The sequence below is a fragment of the Cucurbita moschata genome, unplaced genomic scaffold (genome assembly GCF_002738365.1).
Source record: "Cucurbita moschata cultivar Rifu unplaced genomic scaffold, Cmos_1.0 Cmo_Scf00022, whole genome shotgun sequence".
Classification (NCBI taxonomy): Eukaryota; Viridiplantae; Streptophyta; class Magnoliopsida; order Cucurbitales; family Cucurbitaceae; genus Cucurbita; species Cucurbita moschata.
Genome location: NW_019268538.1, coordinates 3,658,095 through 3,678,645, shown reverse-complemented (window position 1 = coordinate 3,678,645; position 20,551 = coordinate 3,658,095). Strand labels below are relative to the sequence as shown.

Sequence of the window (20,551 nt, the reverse complement as noted above, 5' to 3'; positions counted from 1 at the left end):
TGAACCAGACCAATATTTAATTATTGAATTCAGTGAATAAAAAAGCAAACTTTAATTATTTGAATATTTTTCGTATATTTGACCTCGACTATGCTCGAATAAGCAATTTAAACCCTAATATTACAACTTAAAACAATCCAATTCAATGAAGATTTAAATAATCAAAGGATTCACATAAAACCCAAGTAGTTGAAATTAAAAAATATGTATCTGATTGAACTAAAAAAAATAATAATAATAATTGAGGCGTAATTGGGATCTTGTACACTCAAATTAATATCTGAATCTTGATGAGATATAGGAAGTGGAACAAATGGTGGGGTTGAAAATGTTGATGATTATGGATATAAAGTCATTATTGTTTTGGTTCCCCACGTTCAACAGAGATACATATAATACATATTCCAAAAAAGGGTTCCTCTTACATATTTTCAATCCCAATATGAGAGCCAGAGGCTTGTGTCATAAGATTAATCCAAATTCTTGAGCTTTTCAATCCCAATTCCATCCCTTCTATGATTGCAAGCTTGTTTACTCAAGAACACTCTCGTACAGATTGAGAATTGAAAATTTTTCTTAATAAGAACAATGGCTCTACTCTCTCATATTCGGGCTCCAATTAGATGCCAAGCATTTGAGATTTGATGTGAGGGTTGTAACAAGATAATTAGATTGACCCAAATACTGATTAAAGGATTAATAATAATAATGAAGAAACATCAAAATCAGCGTAGTGATAAGACATGGACCAAAAGGGTTTTGTGGGTGTAAATATTATGTGTATACCTAAAAAGGAGAAATATGGAGTAAAGATTTGGCAAACATGAAGACACACGTAGCAGATACGCTAAAACAAAACAATACCTTAACTTTATACGTTTTTTGTGTATATAATTATTTCATTGAATTGAATACGACCATCTACCTGCATTTTCCTTTCATTTTTCATATGCTCCATGTCATATGTCTTCATTTCATTCATTTTTATTAGGATCATGGTGTGTTTGTTTGGAAAGTTATGGTTTCCATGAATTATGTTTGTTCACTTGCTATGTTTTTTGTTTTGTTTGTGAGATCCCACGTTGGTTGGGAGGAGAACGAAGTATTTTTTATAAGGGTGTGGAAACTTCTCCCTAACAAACGTGTTTTAAAATCTTGACGAGAAGCCCAAAAATGAAAGCTCAAAGACGACAACATATACTAAGGTGGGCTTCAGCTGTTAAAAATGGCATGGGAGCTAGACACTAAGTAATGTGCCAATGAGAAGGCTGAGCCCCAAAGGGGGTGGGCATAGTTCGTGTCTTTCATTAGATATTACAATCTAACACATACATGGATACTTTTAAACTTTTTAGGGTCAAATTAGGAATGAGAGCCATTAAACTTTAAGGAGACAAAGACTATAGCTCCAACCTAATTTCAACTATATTAAAATTAAAGACAACAAAAAAACATGAGACGTTCATTTTCAAAGAAATAATCAAAGTTAGAAATTTAGAACCCTAAAGACAATACGTTAGTTGCTTGGCTTTGAGTATTTGACCGTTGACTACATTAGTCAACCACACTATTGGAGCACCAAATCACATGCTCCAATTAAGAGGCATCATTTTGTGTTTGTTGGTTATTGGCGTGGAGACTAATTATTACCATTTTTTTGAAAGAAAAAAAAAATTCTAAATACATACTTAAAAGAGTCTAACACCATAGTTTTCTTCTTCTCAACGCTTATCTCATGATCCTACTACTTACCGTATTTTGTTTGGTATTGATACCGTACATGACTTACAAAGTTATGATAATATTATTGTCGAACATTATCAAAATATTTTGAAGCATGAATATATGACCCTTTGCATGTTACATTTATTATTCATACAATTTGATCAATTAATGAATATCGAGTATTCTAGGATTTATTAGTAGTAGCATACAATTGGCTTACGTATTAATGAGGATTTTATGCTATAGCTAATCGAATAACAAGAAGAACTTTTTTACTTAATATGAGATCATTGCATGATCCTTGAAGAGTGATGTTATTATTCCATTATTTAAGTTTGTGGGGGTGGGTTCCATAAGCAATAAGGGCATCAAAAACTAAGGCCAACTGCCCCTATTTTGCATTCACATCTTTGAGCTCATACCACCAAAGTGTGAAACCAATGTAGATTTAGATTCGGATTTGGATTTTGTTAGGTAAGATTTATGAGATCACTTCACTTCTCAATCATGTGTTTTCTTTAATTATTAGTTTCATATCATATGTTCATATTTCTTCAACATACCCTACACCGTTTATTTCCCCAATAATCCTTTCATATTCTTAACTTCTCTTGAACTTGATTTAAATTTCAACTCTTTGGGTTTTTATTTTTATTTTTTTTTTTAAAGTTTAGAATACCATTTTCGTTATTTCTAATTCCAAGTCGTTTAAATTTATTATTATAAATCATTACGACAAAATATGACATGTTTTTTTAAAGAATAATTAAAGAAAAAAAGTACTGTGGACCTCATTTTACTCATTTGTTTTCTATCAATTTTGCCTCTTTCAGAATCATGACACAATGGATTACTTTCAACCTTAAAATCATGACATATCTCAACAATTATTTTTATGATAAAAATAATTTCATCAATCTATCTCAACATATGTGGACCTCATTAAGAGTATGGTTTTCTATCCTAATATTCAAGCACAGTAACCCTGCTTGGAAGGATGCCACAGCCCATAATAACGACCATTACAGGCCGCCATTGAAGCTTCCCTCGTCGATATATGTTTGCAAAGGACTATATCTAATGATCATTGGGCTTAGAACTTACCAAAATTTTTATCTCAAAAGGAGAAGTTTACAAAACTCAAATGCAATCAGTTCAATAAGTCCTTTTCTTTTTCTTTTTCTTTATAGATTTAAAATAAAAAATAAAAAATAAAAAATGAATACTCCTGGGCCTCCATGATCGGAATAGTAAACGCAAGTCCGGTCAGTGGGCTCACGTTTTTTTTGTTTCTAAAAGTCTGAACAAAGAAGCATGTGCTGGAGTAGCTCAGTTGGTTAGAGCGTGTGGCTGTTAACCACAAGGTCGAAGGTTCAACCCCTTCCTCTAGCGTTTTCTTTATTTAATTCTCTACTGATTTTTCATTTTCTTTCACATGATATTCTAGCAGTTTGCAGATTGAATTGTGCATTCAATTTATTGTTATCATTTTTCTTTTCAGATTTAAGGACTAAAATATCTGAAAATCACTGATATTCATCACCACTACATACAAAAATAGTGAGTTCTTTTAATGTAGTTTAATTTTTTGGGTGAAATTTTAGTCGTTCCTCCAAGATGCATATAATAAATAGATATTTTGGCTTCATCGATTGGGAAATTAATTATACAATCAAAATTGATTCAATTGGGTCGAAATTTAACAAATGGACAGCCAAGTACTTGAATAAGTACACCTTGCTTGGAGGGCTAAGTGTCCCAGGAACAGCAATCATCTTTGCACAAACATGGCATAATTTAATAACATAACACCAAGCCCCTGACCCAACAGACAGAGAATCGCAGGTTGTTCAAAACAGGAACCAAAATCAAGCAGCAACTTCTTGCTCCTTGGTAGCAAGCTGGTTCTGGATGTGCTGAGGTACCACATCGAACTTGGCTAATTGCATTGTGTATGAAGCTCTCCCTTTTGTCATCCCCCTTAGCGTACTGACGTATTGAAACATCTCTGCTAGAGGAACCAGCGAATCCACCACCTGCATTCATTCAATTCAAAGCTTTGTTCATTGAATGCTTGTTTATTGACCAAAGCAATTATGTGTGGTTATTGTGGCATACCTTGAGACCCCCAGGCTTGTCACCAAAGCTGTTGATCTGTCCTCTCCTGGAGTTGAGATCTCCAATTACATCTCCAAGATGTTCCTCTGGGGTCACAACCTCGACTTTCATGATTGGTTCGAGCATTTTAGGACCTGCTTTCCTCATCCCTTCCCTGAAAGCTCCCCTGGCTGCAAGTTGGAAGGCCAACACACTTGAATCTACATCATGGTATGTACCATCAACGAGCACTGCGCGAACGTCAACCACGGGAAAGCCAGCAAGAACCCCATTGCTCATACACTCTTCCAATCCCTTGACCACCCCAGGAATGTACTCTTTTGGCACTGCTCCTCCCTTGATTTCACTTTTGAACTCGTATCCACAGCCTGCTTCCATGGGTTCGAACCGCACTGTAATATCAGCAAACTGTCCTTGACCACCGGATTGTTTTTTGTGCACATACTTCACTTCCGAAATTTTCGAAATACTTTCTCGGTAGTTAACTTGCGGCGCACCCACATTAGCTTCAACCTATTTAAACCAAATTTTGCTGTTAACTAATTTTCTGCAGAATGGAGTTTCAAGCAATAAAGATTTTCATGGTTAGGAGTAAAATGAGAAGCAACAAATACAAACCTTGAATTCCCTCTTGAGCCTGTCAACAATGATTTCAAGATGCAACTCTCCCATGCCTTCAATCACAGTCTGGTTAATCTCTTCATCACGTGAGAAGTGGAACGATGGGTCTTCTTGAGCCAGCTTGATTAAACCAGTTGCCATCTTATCGACATCAGCTTTAGTTTTGGGCTCGATTGCAACCTTAATCACAGGATCAGGGAAGTCCATCCGTTCAAGTACAATAGGCTTATCTGGATCACACAGGGTTTCACCAGTAATGGTATCTTTAAGACCGGCAAGAGCGACAATATCCCCAGCAAGGGCCACCTTCACATCCTCTCTGCTGTTTGCATGCATTTCAAGAAGTCTACCAATTCTCTCTTTCTTTCCTTTGTTCGAGTTCAATACATAAGATCCTGCAGAAAGTTTACCTGCGTATACTCTCACAAATGTCAGTGATCCTACGAAAGGATCACTCATGATCTTGAAAGCTAGTCCTGAAAATGGTTCGTCATCACTGGCAGCCCTCTCAACTATCAGTTCTGGGTTCTCCGGGTCGGTTCCCTTCATGGGCGGCAACTCAACTGGAGAAGGTAAATAGTCCACAACAGCATCAAGCAATGGTTGGACCCCCTTGTTTTTGAAAGCTGAGCCACACAATACAGGAACAAAAGAAGCAGATATCGTCCCCTTCCGAATAAGCCTCTTAATGGTCGACTCATCAGGTTCAATTCCTTCCAAGTAGTTATCCATGGCTTGATCATCCAACTCGACAACAGTCTCAACCATCTGAGATCGATAGTCTTCAGCGAGATCCTTAAGGTCTTCTGGAATATCTTCATACGCAAACTTAGCACCCAACTCTTCTCCCGACCAAACTATAGCTTTCATCCTCACAAGATCAATAACACCCTTAAAGTTATCTTCAGAGCCAATTGGTAACTGAATAACAAGTGGCTTGGCACCCAAATTTGTGACAATCATGTCTCTTGTTCGGAAAAAGTTAGCTCCAAGGCGATCCATTTTGTTGACAAAGCAAATTCTGGGAACTCCATACTTATCAGCCTGCCTCCACACAGTTTCAGATTGTGGTTCAACTCCAGCAACACTGTCGAATAGGCATATCGCTCCATCCAACACTCTAAGCGCACGCTCCACCTCAAGTGTAAAATCGACATGACCCGGTGTATCAATAATATTAATACGGTGTTTGTTCCAGAATGTAGTAGTTGCAGCAGAAGTAATGGTTATTCCTCTTTCTTGTTCTTGCTCCATCCAGTCCATTGTCGCCGTTCCCTCGTGTACTTCCCCTATCTTGTAGTTTCTCCCTGTGTAGTATAGAATACGCTCTGTTGTAGTCGTCTTACCGGCATCAATATGAGCCATGATTCCAATGTTCCTATAGTCTTCTAGCGGAACTGAGCGCCTTCCATCTGCAAACAAAAGATGAAAAATAAGTATATCCCTATTGAGAAGCTTCCTTGCATAACTTGTAATTGTGAAAGAGTAGGAGGCTGTCTTAGAGAAACATCAAACTAGAAAATTCAGTGTTTGCATAAACATTTGAAAAATTGTAACCAAGGCCACATGTTGTTGAAAAGCAATACTCAAGGTGTTTCAAGAAACAATGACCATTATGAAACTCACCCTTGCATGAAATGAAAAGCGAAGAATTGAAAACAAATAGCTAATAGCGGTCATATAGTCCTAATACTTCAGAACACATCCAATTCTGTAGGCTTTCGTAATTTAAAATATGAAGTGGGTATTATTGGCAATGAAGGACATTGAATGGAGCCTCTTTCTCAGAACCAAAGTTGAGGACATCAAAATTGAAAGTATGTTAAAACATGCAAGTAAATAATACATTCAATGCTATGGAGCTTCCCGAATTCAGAACTCAGGCATATAAAGTAATCCGAAACCCCAATTTAAAAGTGATAATTCGCCATAGAAGAACAAGGGGGGGAAATGATACCTTCGGCAGCCATAGCAAAGACAGAGAGGTTGCGTCTGTTCTTACAGAGGTTTGAGGGAGGTGATGAGGCCAGACGAAGGTTTGTACCGAAGAATTGGGAGCGGGAAGAGAGAGTAAAGGAAGAAAAAGTTCGCGAAGAACGAAGTAGAAAGGGAGTTCGAGAGAGAGGCGATGCAGGCCTTCTCTGAGAGCTATTGAACTTGCACACAGAAGAAGCTGCTCTCATTGACTCTGCCGCCATTATCGTTTTCCTATCTCAATCCGTTTCTGAGAGAGCGATTTGGAACGGCAACGGAGTTTCAGAATTCGTGAAATAGGGCGGCTGAGTTTTCTTCGGATTACGGCGAGTAGATAACATCTCCAAATTCTTCATTTTAGAAATTATTTTTTCCGGGAACTACCCTCGTAAATCACGATAATAACCCAATTGCCCCAACTAACATGTATCTTTTGAAGCAACATTTATAGTTTAATCCAAGGTTATAAAATTATTTATTGTAAGATAGTAATTTGGAAAGAAAGTAAGGGCAAAAGTGTAAAACAAGGCACTTTTGAATTGACAATGGGCCAACAAAGAGCAGGTTTGGAAGGTGCCACATAGCCTTGTAATTCCACACCGCAGATTATAGATGTGGTTTTCCAACTCGAACCCGAAATCACTCGCACGTGTGTACGTATACATATCGTTTTTGTATTGTATAATATGAGGATATGCAACTAATTTAATTTGGAGTTGTATAAATAATAGCTTCCTTTTACCGAACGGCAAAAGCAATGGGCTGGGTCGTACCAAGTAGGCCGAGCCCATTAGAAGCTCTAAGGAGAGCCCGTACTTGGCCCATTAAATATTTGGGCTTTTAGATTCCTGGGCTTTTCTTACGATAAAAAGATTTGGGAAAGGATCTTAAGCCAACATTTTAAAGATAAACTTAGTGAACAAAAAATAAAAATAGATGCATTTGAGAATTTAGGTGTCTTTTACATGATAATAATTACATTCTCCTTTCCTTTTCAAGTAGAGGAGAGAAGTGGGTATTCCAAAATGGCTTATACGTGTAGAGAACTATTGGGGTGAGTCCCACATTGGTTAATTTAGTGGAAGATCATGAGTTTATAAGTGAGGAATACTATCTCCATTGGTACGACGCCTTTTGAGAAAGCCCAAAACAAAGGCAGGAGAGCTTATGCTTAGGATAATATTATACCATTGTGGAGAGCCGTAATTCCTAAAAGTACCAATGAATCGTAGCTACTTGGGACCTTAGCCTTCACATGGACTCCATTACCAATAATAATGAATATGGAGAAGATGGGGGAGGTTGGGGGCAGTTACACTAGTTTGACTAGACAGAGTATGGGAAAGGGAGTGGCATTACTAAAATTGTGGGTTCCAACAAGCCCCATGTGCCCGTCCTATCAGATCCCCTTTTTTGTTGTGAGTCTGTGCAGTGGCCTCTGCAGCAGCAGCACCAAGAATACAAAATGGGGGACGTTAACTAACAGGGCACATAAAGCTAATCGACCATACAAACAAACACAAAATTTTACACAACTTAAAGCTTTCCATTGCAAAATCACCATCAGAGCAAGCCCAGATAATATACAAACAAGCCTAACACACACCGAATTCCAAATACAAAATTAGTGCTTTTTGTCGGCGAAGTGATTAACAAGAGCGAGGGCATTACTAGTGACTTGAGCAACAAGTGTAATCTTCCGGCGAATCACTGCCTTAACTTGGCCATCCAAGCGGCGGCTGGCGAACCCATCAAGGCAAGTGGTTTCATCAGTCAGGGCGGCGCTGACCCAAGTCTGGACATTACTCAAGTGCCACAACAAGTCCCCACCAGCTGTTCGACGCAAGTCCCTGAGCTCTTTCACCGACTGTCTGAGGCGGTCCACGGTATCGCCCATGTTCTCAATGCAGTCTTTCAGGGCCTGGTACTCTAGTCCTCTGACTGCACCGCCTTTAGCGAGGTTGGACACGAAGGCTGCAGCGAGACGGGACTTGTTGAGGCTGACGGAGAGGGCGGTTTGGGTGAGCTGACGGCTGCTCTGGCGGATGGAAGTGGCGTAGGCTGAGAGGGAGTGGACGCAGAGAGCCGGGTAGCGAGTGACTCTGCAGGAGGACTCGATGAAGCTGGTGGCGGTGGCTGAGTGTGTGGGTGCGGCATTGTGGAGGACCACAAGGACGAGAAGTGGGAGTGAGATCTTGAGATTTGGCATTGCTAGTTTGGAGGGAAAGGGAGAGGAGGAGGACAGGGTATTTTATGCCACAAAAAAAGACATTTGGAAAGTATTATATAAATAATACTAGCACTCTCTAGTATTTTATTATCTGTTTTTAGTTTAACAATACGTGAATCTTGTAATTTAGAAAAGAAAAAAAAATAAAAAATAAAAATAAGATCAGAGACGTCCCACATGGTTTCATAAAAAGTGGGTAAGGTCTGTTTCATCATCCACTTTTGAGTGCATTATTTTCCTACCTTTTGCTTGAAAGCTGCCACTTTTTTCTCGGCCTCCTGTCTGCCATCCAACAAAAATAACTAATTCAATTTGAAATTTGAAGTGGGATTAGGTTACAAATTTAGACACTAAACTTCATATTTAACCTAGAGAGGTAATGATATTATGATGATCAATTACTAGTTCTATAGTTCTGGGAAAAGATTAAAGTGGATTATAATTTAAATCAACAAAATTTGATTCCTTCAAAATTATTGTATGGATGTGATTATAACAACCAACCAACCCTCGAAGAATCCGATTCTTACATTTGAATTTTGGGGTGGATTCCAGAAAGTCCGGAGACAAAGTCCAAAATTATGATGCAAATTCCAATATCCTTGACTATCTTCTCATCAATCTCATAATACCCGGCTGATTTGTTCGTTTATTAAATAAATTAATCATAGGAAACGTTCATGAAATGGGTGCTATCTCGATTGGTTAGGACAAGCACCGGGTGAGTAGATATCAAGTAATAGAATGATATATTTTTGAAGGATTCAAATAGATAGCTTAGAAAATTTCTAATGAATTCTGAAAAAATTTGTATGCTAAGTTATTGAAATACTCAGTAACTGTTCTAGTTTCTCGCAATCCAGACTACTAAGCTGCTGTCATGTACTTGAGAACAGCCCCTCGAACCTTTTCCATGAAAGCAGCAGCATCTTTCTGCATGTCGTCAATGAAGAAGATTCAATTGCCAAGATCTGTGTTCTTAAGCTCTAAAGATGTTGTTTGAAGCTAACATGGTGAAAGAAGAAATTCATCAATGGCTATTACCTGGTTACCGCTTTGCGCATTGGCTATGTTTTCGTCGAGAAGGGCTAGTAGCGATCGATTGAGCTCGTTTCGTTCCACCATATCCAACAACTACAGAATAGAAACGACATGGTCAGCATTTTGGTTGCAGGGTCAGCTATAAACAGCAGAGTGAAAGAAGAAACAGAACACATACGGTAGCTTTTACATCCTTTGATGTTAAAATTTTGGTTAAGCCTTCCCTTGCTTTTACCAGTTCGCCTTGCATTTTATCATACGCTTCTGTAACACAAAACTAAATGAAGTATGTTATCAAATGAAGCAGCCCAGGGAAAGAGGAATTAAGGTTTCAGACAGACCTATTCCTTCTTCAAGCGCTTTCTGTAATGCTTCTAACTCAATCACTCTGTCTTCCATGGCCTAAACAATCAAGGGAATTGCTTGTTTAGTTGTTATCGTGATGGCATCAATCTTCATCTAAGGAAATTTTAAAACACGACAAGAATTGACCTCAGTTTTGTTAACGGCAAATCTAAGCTCTCCCAGCTCCAGTTTTATACTCGAAAAAAACTCCTCGGTCAGCCTGCCATTTAGTGCACGTTACAGCCAAGAAAAACATAATATGATCAGACAATGTTGATATCAGAGCTGATTGAGCTAACAGAACTGGAAAAATTTGAATCCTGTTTGAATCACTAACCTGGGTCTCAACCTGGCGATTTCGAATTCAATATCCTGAGCTTCAGTATCAAGAAAATACTCAATAAGGCCAGTCACGTTGTTCGGAACTACACGAGACTATCCATGAACAGAGATGAGTACACAATCAGTAAACAAACCCAATTGGAAAAAGGTCATGAAATTGAAAACCCCAATTGCTAGAATTACCGCTCGAAGCAATTGGCGGCGTTCTTTCTCTTCCCGGACTTGGCGTTCGAAAGCCTCGCGAGCTTCGGCGTCCCTCTCCAGCCGCCTTTTGAACTCTCTTCGAGCGATATGGCCGGTCTGAGGCGGTCCAAAAATGCCTTCTGGGTCCTGAATCGAACGAATCTCTGATAAGGAAGGAAAAATGGAAGTGTAAGAAGAAGAGGGAAAGATTAGAAAGATACCCATCCGACGCAGGTAATGGTCTTTGGGTTGGGGCGAGTGCGGGTGAGAATCGACGTTGATGAAACGTGGATGGTGGTGGCGGTGAAGCCGAATCTAAGAGCGGCCATTGATGGGCTCTGTGAAATAGTGAAAATGAAAAGATTGTAATCTCAGCCACTGGTTCTTGGGTCCTCGTCTCACCCTGTAGTACTCTGCACCAGCGTTATCCGTATGCGAATGAAGCTCCCTGTGGCGGGAAATCTTAACCGTCCAAAACGTAAAAAGACAACCGTTCGTTTTTAATGGTTCTGCCGCCAACCTAAACATAACCATTACTTCTACTCATTCAAAGTATTATATCTTTGATTAACTTAGAATTTAGTCACAACTTTTTATTTATCACAAATTGGGTCTTTCCCATTTTTGTTTATATTTTAGGAAGTTCATATTTTTATTTGAGGGTTTAATAAATTTTTATAATTTAAGATAAGAAATTTAAATTTTGTACGAGACATTCAAATTTCTGATCTTTTAGTTAGTGATAGAAGTTTTCCTTCATAAGAGGATGTCTCGTATTTGGTCGCACCAACTTCCTTAAACACAAGCGAGTTAGTTGTAAAGTAATTAAACATTTGTTTCCCTTAATGATGCAGTTGTGGGCTGGTTCAAACAGGCCTACGGCTATTGTAAGTGTAGTCCTTAAAACCAATCAATGGGCTGGGCCGTAGCATTTTTGTTACTGAATTTCTATCACATCTAACACTTCAGTGGATACACGTACGTGAAGATTTTAATTTTCTCCACATATAAATCTTCAACACAAACACAACCCCTGCGTCCAATAGTTGCGTCCACAGTGTTTCGACCGCCGACAAACGTATGGGACGAATCTACCATACTCCATTACCACACAATCTAACCCTCTCTCAAATGCATCACCTCGCGAGCATACATTGTATTTTGGGAGAGGTTTCCACGCCTTTATAAAAAAAAATTTATTCTCCTTCCCCACGGACGAGATGGACGGAGTGAGAGTGGATGAGGTAACTGCGATCCCCGGGTTGCCCTCCAATCAAATCCCTTATTTGCTGTTCTTTCTCCTAATCTTCTGTTCTCATGTCCAATTAGGTGATCTATCCTACTCCATCACACCCAATCCTTACTCAACTCCCTCCCCAGTCAACACCCTCATTCACCTGCTAGATTTGATGATTAAAATACATTAATTCATCATACACATTTAAATTCTTTGTTCTTAAGTACTTTTCTGTAAAATCAGTGAAATTAAAAGTCCCAAGTGAATGTCTTTTCCATTTACTTTCCAACAAAAAACCAATTGAATTGATTGTTGGTTCCTCATTCCCAACTCGCTTCCTTCTATGTGTCGGCGATTCCATCCATAATTTTGCTTCCCAAATCTGTGCCATAATACTTTTTCTTAAGAATAAATGACGATTGCATTACCCACTAATGGCGTAAATAATTGAGGTAATTAAAAACGTAATCAAAGTTTATTTAAGTTCATAATTTGTTAATGAAAGAATTGAATTGGGTTGGTGAAGAGTCGCTTTTGGATATGGGTTAATGGCGTTTGAGCTAAACATGACGCTAACATGTACTTGGAGATTGAATACTTCATCATTAACCTAAGTGGTATGGTGGGTGGCAAAGTTGGTGATTTTTTAGGGTTAATTAAAATAACCCATTCGTCTTTTCCTACAAAAATTAACAAAAACATTTGGCATCCTTTTTGATCCCTCTCCACTTTGTTGCATTTATAAACACCCATCCAATTCAACTACGACCTGCCTACTGCCACAGTTCCTTTTGGGGGTTTCATTAATTTTTAAACGCAATGGGACTCTTTGTTTCAAACTCAATAAGAGAGATTCATGAATTGGGTATAGTTTAGATCATCCTACATTAATGTCTTTTATCATCAATTTAAGTACCAAATTGTAAACCCTAAGCCTAAGATGACGCATTTTTCTTAATTAATAGGGTTGTGCTTGGATTAACCAAAAGAGATGAGGATTATTTTGTCGTTAGGGTTTGTAAGATCCCTCATCGGTTAGAGAGGGAACGAAACATTCCTTATAAGGGTGTGGAAACCTCTCCCTAGTAGACGCGTTTTAAACCCATGAGGCCAACAGTAATGTGTAACATGTCAAAACAGACAATATCTGCAATAAATGGTATCAAAACAAGTTACTGGACGGAGCTTGAGCTGTTACAGATGATGTTAGAGTCAAACATTGAGCGGTGTGTTAGTGAAGATGAAACATTTCTTATAAGAATGTGAAAACCTCTCCCTAGTAGATACGTTTTAAACCTGTGAGACTGACTACCATACAAAACGGACCAAAGTGATCTATGAGACCATGCATGTACTAAACATTTAAAAGAAAGGGTTTTGTGTGTTATGAAACATCAAAATGTAAAATGTTTTGGAACCCAAAAAAGGAAAACTCATACGTGGTTGGTTTTGCAAAGTTACAAGAGACGAGACACCGTAGGAACATAACAAGTGTTGTTTATGTTGTTGAACTACAAAGGAAGTTGTGTCTTCTTTTAAAATTATGTCTGTTCCTGGTCAAATGGTCTTGTTTTGCAGTATCTTCAAAGTAATTTTAAATACATGCTTTATTTTTCCTCCTTGGACACTTGGCATCTGAATTATCAACATCTTCTCTTAAATTATCTCAACAAAATGACTCTTTGAATTCTCATTTCTCTAAATAATCACTAAAACTAGATGCATTGAATGCTTTTAAAAGTGCGTAACAAATTCATAAACTTTCAATATCTTTGTCTAAATGGATAATGAAACCAATATTTTTTAAGTTTATGTTTAAAAGTAGTCAAGATTATGAAGACTTGTAGGGTAAAGGGTGGATGTTCATACCCACTAACCTACGCCAAGAGACATAAGTCAAAACCCAAAAAAGGAGGAGATCTGTATACCCAACCACCCATATGGTATTTGTGCTCTATTATCAATGGGTGACACTAAAATAATGATAGACGAACCAACAAAGAAAGAAAAGTTAAACACATGTAAAATCTTCAAATGGATAGAACTCTAAACTTTAAACAATTCTTTTTATAGTCACCATAGACTTTATGTGCTTTCTCCTTCACCTAAAATATATATTTTGCTCAAACTGGGTAAATACTTTTTGTTGTTGCTCAAGTAAAATATAACCGAGGCTTACATACCTCTTTAGACGTTTTCCTACGACATGATTACGCTTCCAACTTCTTTTAACATATTTTGTCCTCACTCACGTGCATCTCAAGAAAATTCTTAGAAGGTCTCCCAACCTACTATTGTTTTAAGTGAAGTACACTTAATAATAAAATTTTTATGATCGAACCACTGAAAAAAGTCGTTCTATACTCAAGATCGCTCTCGTAATTTTGATTCATTCATGGACTTCTCCGAATGCCACAATAAATTATCTTTTGAAATGATTAATTTCATGAATTATATGCTAATGTTTATCTTTTAAATAAATTATAATGTTAAATGTTGCACGAAATCAAAATTTAGATTTATAAAGAAAGGAATATTTTAGCTATATTTAATAATATGATTATATTATAAGATTTTCACTTTTTAAAAGTTGCTTTAGAAATCTTAGCAAAATTTACTTTTTTCTAATTTTTAAAATGTAATTATTTTTTTAAACACATTTGCAAAGGGCAAGTATATATATATAAGAAAAGAATGTGGGGGAAGCGCAGTCTAGCTATAATTATGAACCAAATAAACTATTTAATCAGATTATTACCAATATTATGTCAAGCATTTCCTTTTAAATATATAATTATTTTCCAAAAAGAACCCGGTTTTTTCATCATGAACAGAGCGCCAAGAGAATGTAGAAAACAAAAAACCGGGCCATTCATGGAACAGGTTACAGGTCGGTGCGAATATTATGAATAAAATATTATTATTGGAAAGCTGGGGGAAGTCCAGTCGTGGCCCATCCAATGCCACATGGCAACACCATATTAATCTCCCTACTTTCAGAAAGGACACGTAAACGTAGAGATGACGAAATGGCTGATGTGTATTGCCTATGTGGTGGAGTAAAAAGTTGAATAAGCAAAAACTTGGTTTTCCCTTTTTTTTTTTTTCTTTTCTATTTTCTAATTATAATTTTGGTGTTAAAATTTATATCCTTAATTAAAAGCTTATGATTTTGGTAAACTAAGTGTGTTCAATACATGGGTGCAACATTTTTGCATCCACAAGCAATTAATCATAGAGTAAAACAACGTTTTAGCATTGTTTATAAACATTTTAAAGAATTTAATGAAGAAAATTTTTAAAACCATCCCACTAAACTTAAAAATTTATAAATTTTGTTGTTGTGCCACTTCTGATGGTTGGTTACATGTGTAAGCTCCATATTCAGCTGACCCACCTCCATTTAGTGGAGCTAACCACAGCAGAGCATTGCCATTGTAGCTCCTCTGTCTTTTTCATTGCAAAAATGGTGGACCCCAGAATCTTCATCCTTCTTTGATTGATCTCCCATTTCATGCGTGTGCATTTTGTAGTATATATTAAGTGTATTCCAACGTGAGGGGTTAGAATAAACCCAACCACAAATACAATTACAAACAGGGAGGTTGATATAAAGGTGGATAAGCCTTGTGGGGCTTTTGGGTCCTTCAAAACAACACCAAAGCAGCGGCCTAACGCTTATTGGTGCTTTCAGGTTCATTCCCGCTAATTGTTAGAGAAAAGGTTGAAAAATATGGGGAGGCAGCCTTGCTGTGACAAACTTGGAGTTAAAAAAGGCCCTTGGACTGCTGACGAAGACAACAAACTCATCAACTTTATACTCACTAATGGGCAGTGCTGTTGGCGGGCCGTCCCTAAGCTCGCTGGCCTCCGCCGTTGTGGCAAAAGCTGCCGCCTTCGTTGGACTAATTATCTCCGCCCTGATCTTAAGCGAGGCCTTCTCTCTGAAGCTGAAGAGCAATTGGTGATTGATCTTCATGCTCGTCTGGGAAACAGGTTGGTGTTGTTGTTATTATTATTATTATTATTATTTTATCATTTTTGGGACTTGGGTCATCGGAATTCAGTAAAATTTAAGAAAAGTTTTGATTTTTTTTGGTGCCCTTTTGGTGATTTTAGCTTCAAAGCTCCTTCTCAACCACCTTCATTTCTTGAATCTTAAGCTGAGAAGTCCATTTACGCATTTTGAAGTGATGTGTAGGAAAGAAGACAAACTTAACGTCTGTTTGTATTCTAAATTTGTATCTTAACTATACATTCAATGTCTTGTTTCATATTTTTCTGTCGCTTTCTACCTCTCTCTTTGCTTTTTGTCAAATCCTTGCGTGATTTAAGATGGCTTTCGAACCCCTTTATAAGAAATTACTTTTTCATCACAAACATCTCTCTTGTGCCAAAATTCACTCAAATATAATTTTATGATCATTCTCTAAATTAGTTAAAAAAAAATTTACATTTTAATTATTAATGTTTAGATGGTCGAAGATTGCGGCGAGGTTGCCGGGAAGAACGGACAATGAAATAAAGAATCACTGGAACACGCACTTAAAAAAGAAGCTCATCAAGATGGGGATCGATCCAGTAACACACGAACCCCTTCAAAAACAGCCGGAGGATAAAAAAAACGAGTGCCTTAACCCCAACAACAACAAGAAGACCAAAAAAACGGCGGAAAGCTCGGCCGGAAACCACCATTGCAAGGAGGAAAACGAGAGCGTTATGGATAACTCAAGCTCCCCGGCGAAGACGGAGAACAGTAGCTCTGTGAACACGGACGAGTCGCTTCTTTTAGACAACCTCATAAACACTAGTTTCTGGATTGAAGAAGAAGCTCTTTGGAACAACAACGACAACAACAACCACCCAAGTGGATATGGAGGCAATTTTTCATGGGAAGAGAATTGGTCTTGGCTGCATGAGTGTGAGGATTTTGGTATCCATGATTTCGGTTTTGACTGTTTCAATGATTTTGAATTAAACGCCATCAACACAACAGAAACGGAAGGAAAGCACTAGAAAATAAAACAACATAAACAAAACATCATAAGGAAGATTAAATTTCTTGTTTTTTGTTTTTGTTTTTGTTTTTTTTTAAAAAAAGAAGTATTTAATGTGGACATGTTACGAAGTACCATGTACATGAAGTGTTTATTGTTGGGTAATTTAGTAAAGGAGGTTAATATGTACAAATTTCAAGACAAAAGAGTAGAGTGACATCAAAACATGTCCCTTTTAACAAACATTATTGTAAGTTTGTGTAATCTTTATAGAAAGAGAGGTTCATATTTGTCTATATTACCATCCTTTCCTATTAAACTCCTTTCTATATCTTTTATTTATTCCATCGATAATAAGCCACTCGAGCTCTCGAACGAAAACACCTAACAAAGTAATCTCTTATCGTGTACTTACCCTAGCATACTTAAATCATTAGTCTCTATACAAACTTTGTGCTTCTTGAAATGAAATCAGATAGCTAAGAGGGCAGAAGGAATATGCCTTCTTATCTGCTTTTTGCATCACTAACTTTATTGTACTTTCCACAGAATATAATTTCAATTTCCTCTTCTCTTTTCCATATTCTAATATTTTCTTAACCTACCAAAAAAGGACCATAATTAGACTTATTTTTCTATTTCTTGCATGATTAACATGTAAAACGATATTGGATTTTCTTATATTTACGGGACGAATAAGCATGTCGTTTGTTTAAAATAAAACTAGAGATAATATACTTAACTCACCAACATTACAATTAAAAAAGATCATATTTTTATTTATAAAGAAGCAGGGGTAAAGATTTTTTGAATTGGTCTCTCATCGTAACTGGAATCGTGACCTAAAAAAACACAATGATTAGCCAGTGGGAATGTAATTAATAATTGCTAAACCTTTTTTATTTTTAATTGAATTCTTTTAAAATATGCAATGGCTCAACGTTTAGTGATCGAGTAAGGGCCAAATTGGCCGAATTTAGTTGCTTTTTTGAAAAGTAGCCAAACCCAATTCATATAATATAGGCAAGAAGAGTGGATTTTTTTTTGGAAGATCCGATCCAATTAGATGGTCCTCCTAATGGGCTTGGGCCTTTCCTAAATGGTTACGAACATATATGGTCCAAATCTAACATCTAAATGGGCTTGGGCTTGGGCCTTGACTTCTAGAAATTCAGAAGATGCGACTGAAACCTTCTTGAATTATTTAGACAAGACATTATTTATTATTATTATTAAAAAAATCAAATCCTCATCACTCCAACCGAGACAGCTTTTGGAATTATTAACATTATATTTATTATTCACTTTATTCCCATTATTGTCTTCCCTTAATGATGTTATTAAGTTAGGTCCCTGTTGGAGAATTATGTACATAATTAAAATGTTATAAATTTAAGTTCAAAATAGTAACATTAAAAATTGTTAGTATGGCTGCGTGCACACTGGTCAAAATCAGAACAAGAGAGAAAATTAAAAAAATAATATTGGTTAATTAAGTAATTATTAATAATTAAAATTTAAATATTACAAAATAATTAGTTAATTAAGTAATTATTGCAGTAGAGTTGGAACTTGAGAATTGAGACGGTGGTGTGGAAATATAATCGTCTACTCCTCCTCCTCTCTCTATTCCTGATTCCATCATGGAACCCACTTTCAATTTCCTTCAATCTCTCAATTCCTTGTTTCCATGGCACTCCGGCCACAATTACCCCTTCATTTTCACTCTCCTTGCCGGTTTTCTCGTTCTTTTGTCTTTCAGATCCCGGCGCCGGCGCTTGCAGCTTCCACCCGGACCCCCCGGCGTTCCTCTGCTTGGAAATCTACCGTTTCTAGATCCAGAGCTTCACACTTACTTCACCGAATTGGCCCGAAAATACGGTCCAATTGTAAAGCTCCAACTCGGTTCAAAGATCGGTATAATCATCAACTCGCCCTCTGTCGCACGTGAGGTGTTGAAGGACCACGATATCACGTTCGCCAACCACGACGTTCCTCGCGCAGCCAGAGCCGCCACATACGGCGGTTACGACATAGTTTGGAGTCCTTACGGACCCGAGTGGCGGATGATGAGAAAAGTTTGTACCATCAAGATGCTCAGTAACGCTAGTTTGGACTCTGTCTACGAGCTCCGCCGTAGAGAGGTCAGAAACACCGTTGCTCACCTATACCGGCGAGCCGGGTCGGCGGTGAACATAGGAGAGCAGGGGTTTTTGACGGTTTTCAACATCGTGACGAGTATGTTGTGGGGTGGGTCGGTGGACGGGGACGAAAGGGACGGGATTGCGGCTGAGTTCAGAGAGCTAATTTCGGACATAACTTTGCTGTTGGGTAAGCCTAATGTGTCGGACTTTTTCCCGAGCTTGGCTCGTTTCGATCTCCAAGGCATCGAGAAACAAATGCTTAATCTCGCACCAAAATTGGACAACATCTTCGAAAAGATGATCAATCAACGACTGAGAATGGCCGATGCGGACGAGAAGCAGAACAAAAACGATTTCTTGCAATTCTTACTTCAGATCAAAGATGAAGGCGATTCCAAAACGCCTCTCACCATGGTTCAAATCAAAGGCGTGCTCATGGTAATTATTTTCTTGATTTTGAGAGGAAAAAAACAATTTCAAAGAAGAATTTATTTTAATGAAATTGAATTTGCGGACAGGACATGGTGGTAGGTGGAACAGACACATCCTCAAACACCATTGAGTTCGCAATGGCAGAGATGATGAAGAACCCAAATGTTCTAAAGAAAGTGCAAGAAGAATTAGCCGTCGTGATCGGAGACGAGAACATCGTAGAAGAGTCCCATATTGAGAGTCTGCCATATCTGAAAGCCGTAGTGAAAGAAACGTTGCGTCTGCATCCAGTGTTGCCGCTGCTAGTGCCGCACTGTCCGAGCGAGAGCACCATGATATCTAATTACACAATCCCAAAGGGGTGTCGAGTTTTCATCAACGTCTGGGCCATTCAGCGAGACCCCAATCAATGGAAAGACCCATTGGAGTTTGAGCCGGAGAGATTCTTGAATCATAAGATGGATTTCAACGGGAGTGACTTTCGATTCATTCCATTTGGATCAGGGAGAAGAAACTGCGCAGGGACAGGGTTGGCGGAAAGAATGATCATGTATTTGCTTGCGACGTTTCTGCACTCGTTTGATTGGAAACTGAAAGAGGGTGAGGAATTGAAGACCGACGACAAATTTGGGATTGTTTTGAAGATGAAGACTCCTCTGGTTGCCATCTGCACTCCCAGGCTCTCTCACCCCACTCTGTATCAGTAACTATAATAATAAAATAATGTAATTGAATCTCTCTTACAGTGCCTTAACACTAAATATCGGTTTCAAATAATTTTTTATTTCTTATTTTATTCCGTTTATTTATTATGGCCACGACAGAATATTGCAACCAACCGACACGTTTCTTAAAATTTATTAAACAAAAGTCCAACCTAATATCCCTTTTTGTTCATAACTTAAATGAATTACAGTTAAAATTAATTGCTACTTCTTACATAACTTAAAATGATTTTTTTTTTTTTTCACAAATGGAGATTAAAATATGATAAATTCTTTTTAGTTTACAAAGTGTGAAGGTTTGAAATTTGAACCTTAAATTATATATTTTTTTAAAAAATATCTTATATATTTCCTTGATTTATTGTTTATATTTTACTTACCAAAATTTTGAAAAGTAAGAAATCTTAGTTTTTTTTTTTTTTTTTTTTTTAAAAAAA

General features: G+C 37.5%; 5 protein-coding genes and 1 non-coding gene across 6 annotated transcripts; 3 read left to right on the top strand and 3 right to left on the bottom strand.

Annotated features, from left to right (window-relative positions):
• The first annotated feature begins 3,043 nt into the window (after positions 1-3,043).
• TRNAN-GUU lies at positions 3,044-3,117 on the top strand. Its single transcript has one exon. It is a non-coding gene; the product is annotated as a tRNA-Asn (tRNA).
• Positions 3,118-3,377: 260 nt separating this feature from the next.
• LOC111459579 (elongation factor G-2, chloroplastic) lies at positions 3,378-6,768 on the bottom strand. The gene is made up of 4 exons (XM_023102563.1): positions 6,422-6,768; positions 4,462-5,876; positions 3,844-4,356; positions 3,378-3,761 (listed from the first exon to the last, which is right to left on the bottom strand). The coding sequence occupies exons 1-4, from the start codon at positions 6,660-6,662 to the stop codon at positions 3,594-3,596; spliced, it is 2,337 nt and encodes a 778-aa protein (XP_022958331.1). The 5' UTR covers positions 6,663-6,768; the 3' UTR covers positions 3,378-3,593.
• Positions 6,769-7,946: 1,178 nt separating this feature from the next.
• Positions 7,947-8,782, bottom strand: LOC111459863 (pectinesterase inhibitor 9-like). Its single transcript, XM_023102954.1, has one exon. It carries the CDS (start codon positions 8,645-8,647, stop codon positions 8,063-8,065), a length of 585 nt encoding a protein of 194 aa, XP_022958722.1. The 5' UTR covers positions 8,648-8,782; the 3' UTR covers positions 7,947-8,062.
• A 612-nt stretch (positions 8,783-9,394) lies between these two features.
• Positions 9,395-11,023, bottom strand: LOC111459862. The gene is made up of 8 exons (XM_023102953.1): positions 10,801-11,023; positions 10,580-10,726; positions 10,392-10,489; positions 10,202-10,274; positions 10,051-10,111; positions 9,888-9,973; positions 9,713-9,802; positions 9,395-9,601 (listed from the first exon to the last, which is right to left on the bottom strand). The coding sequence occupies exons 1-8, from the start codon at positions 10,906-10,908 to the stop codon at positions 9,536-9,538; spliced, it is 729 nt and encodes a 242-aa protein (XP_022958721.1). The 5' UTR covers positions 10,909-11,023; the 3' UTR covers positions 9,395-9,535.
• Positions 11,024-15,375: 4,352 nt separating this feature from the next.
• LOC111459413 (protein ODORANT1-like) lies at positions 15,376-17,056 on the top strand. Its single transcript, XM_023102310.1, has 2 exons — positions 15,376-15,812; positions 16,292-17,056. Exons 1-2 carry the CDS (start codon positions 15,550-15,552, stop codon positions 16,830-16,832), a joined length of 804 nt encoding a protein of 267 aa, XP_022958078.1. The 5' UTR covers positions 15,376-15,549; the 3' UTR covers positions 16,833-17,056.
• Positions 17,057-18,371: 1,315 nt separating this feature from the next.
• LOC111459411 (geraniol 8-hydroxylase-like) lies at positions 18,372-20,132 on the top strand. The gene is made up of 2 exons (XM_023102306.1): positions 18,372-19,395; positions 19,476-20,132. The coding sequence occupies exons 1-2, from the start codon at positions 18,457-18,459 to the stop codon at positions 20,094-20,096; spliced, it is 1,560 nt and encodes a 519-aa protein (XP_022958074.1). The 5' UTR covers positions 18,372-18,456; the 3' UTR covers positions 20,097-20,132.
• The last annotated feature ends 419 nt before the right edge of the window (positions 20,133-20,551 follow it).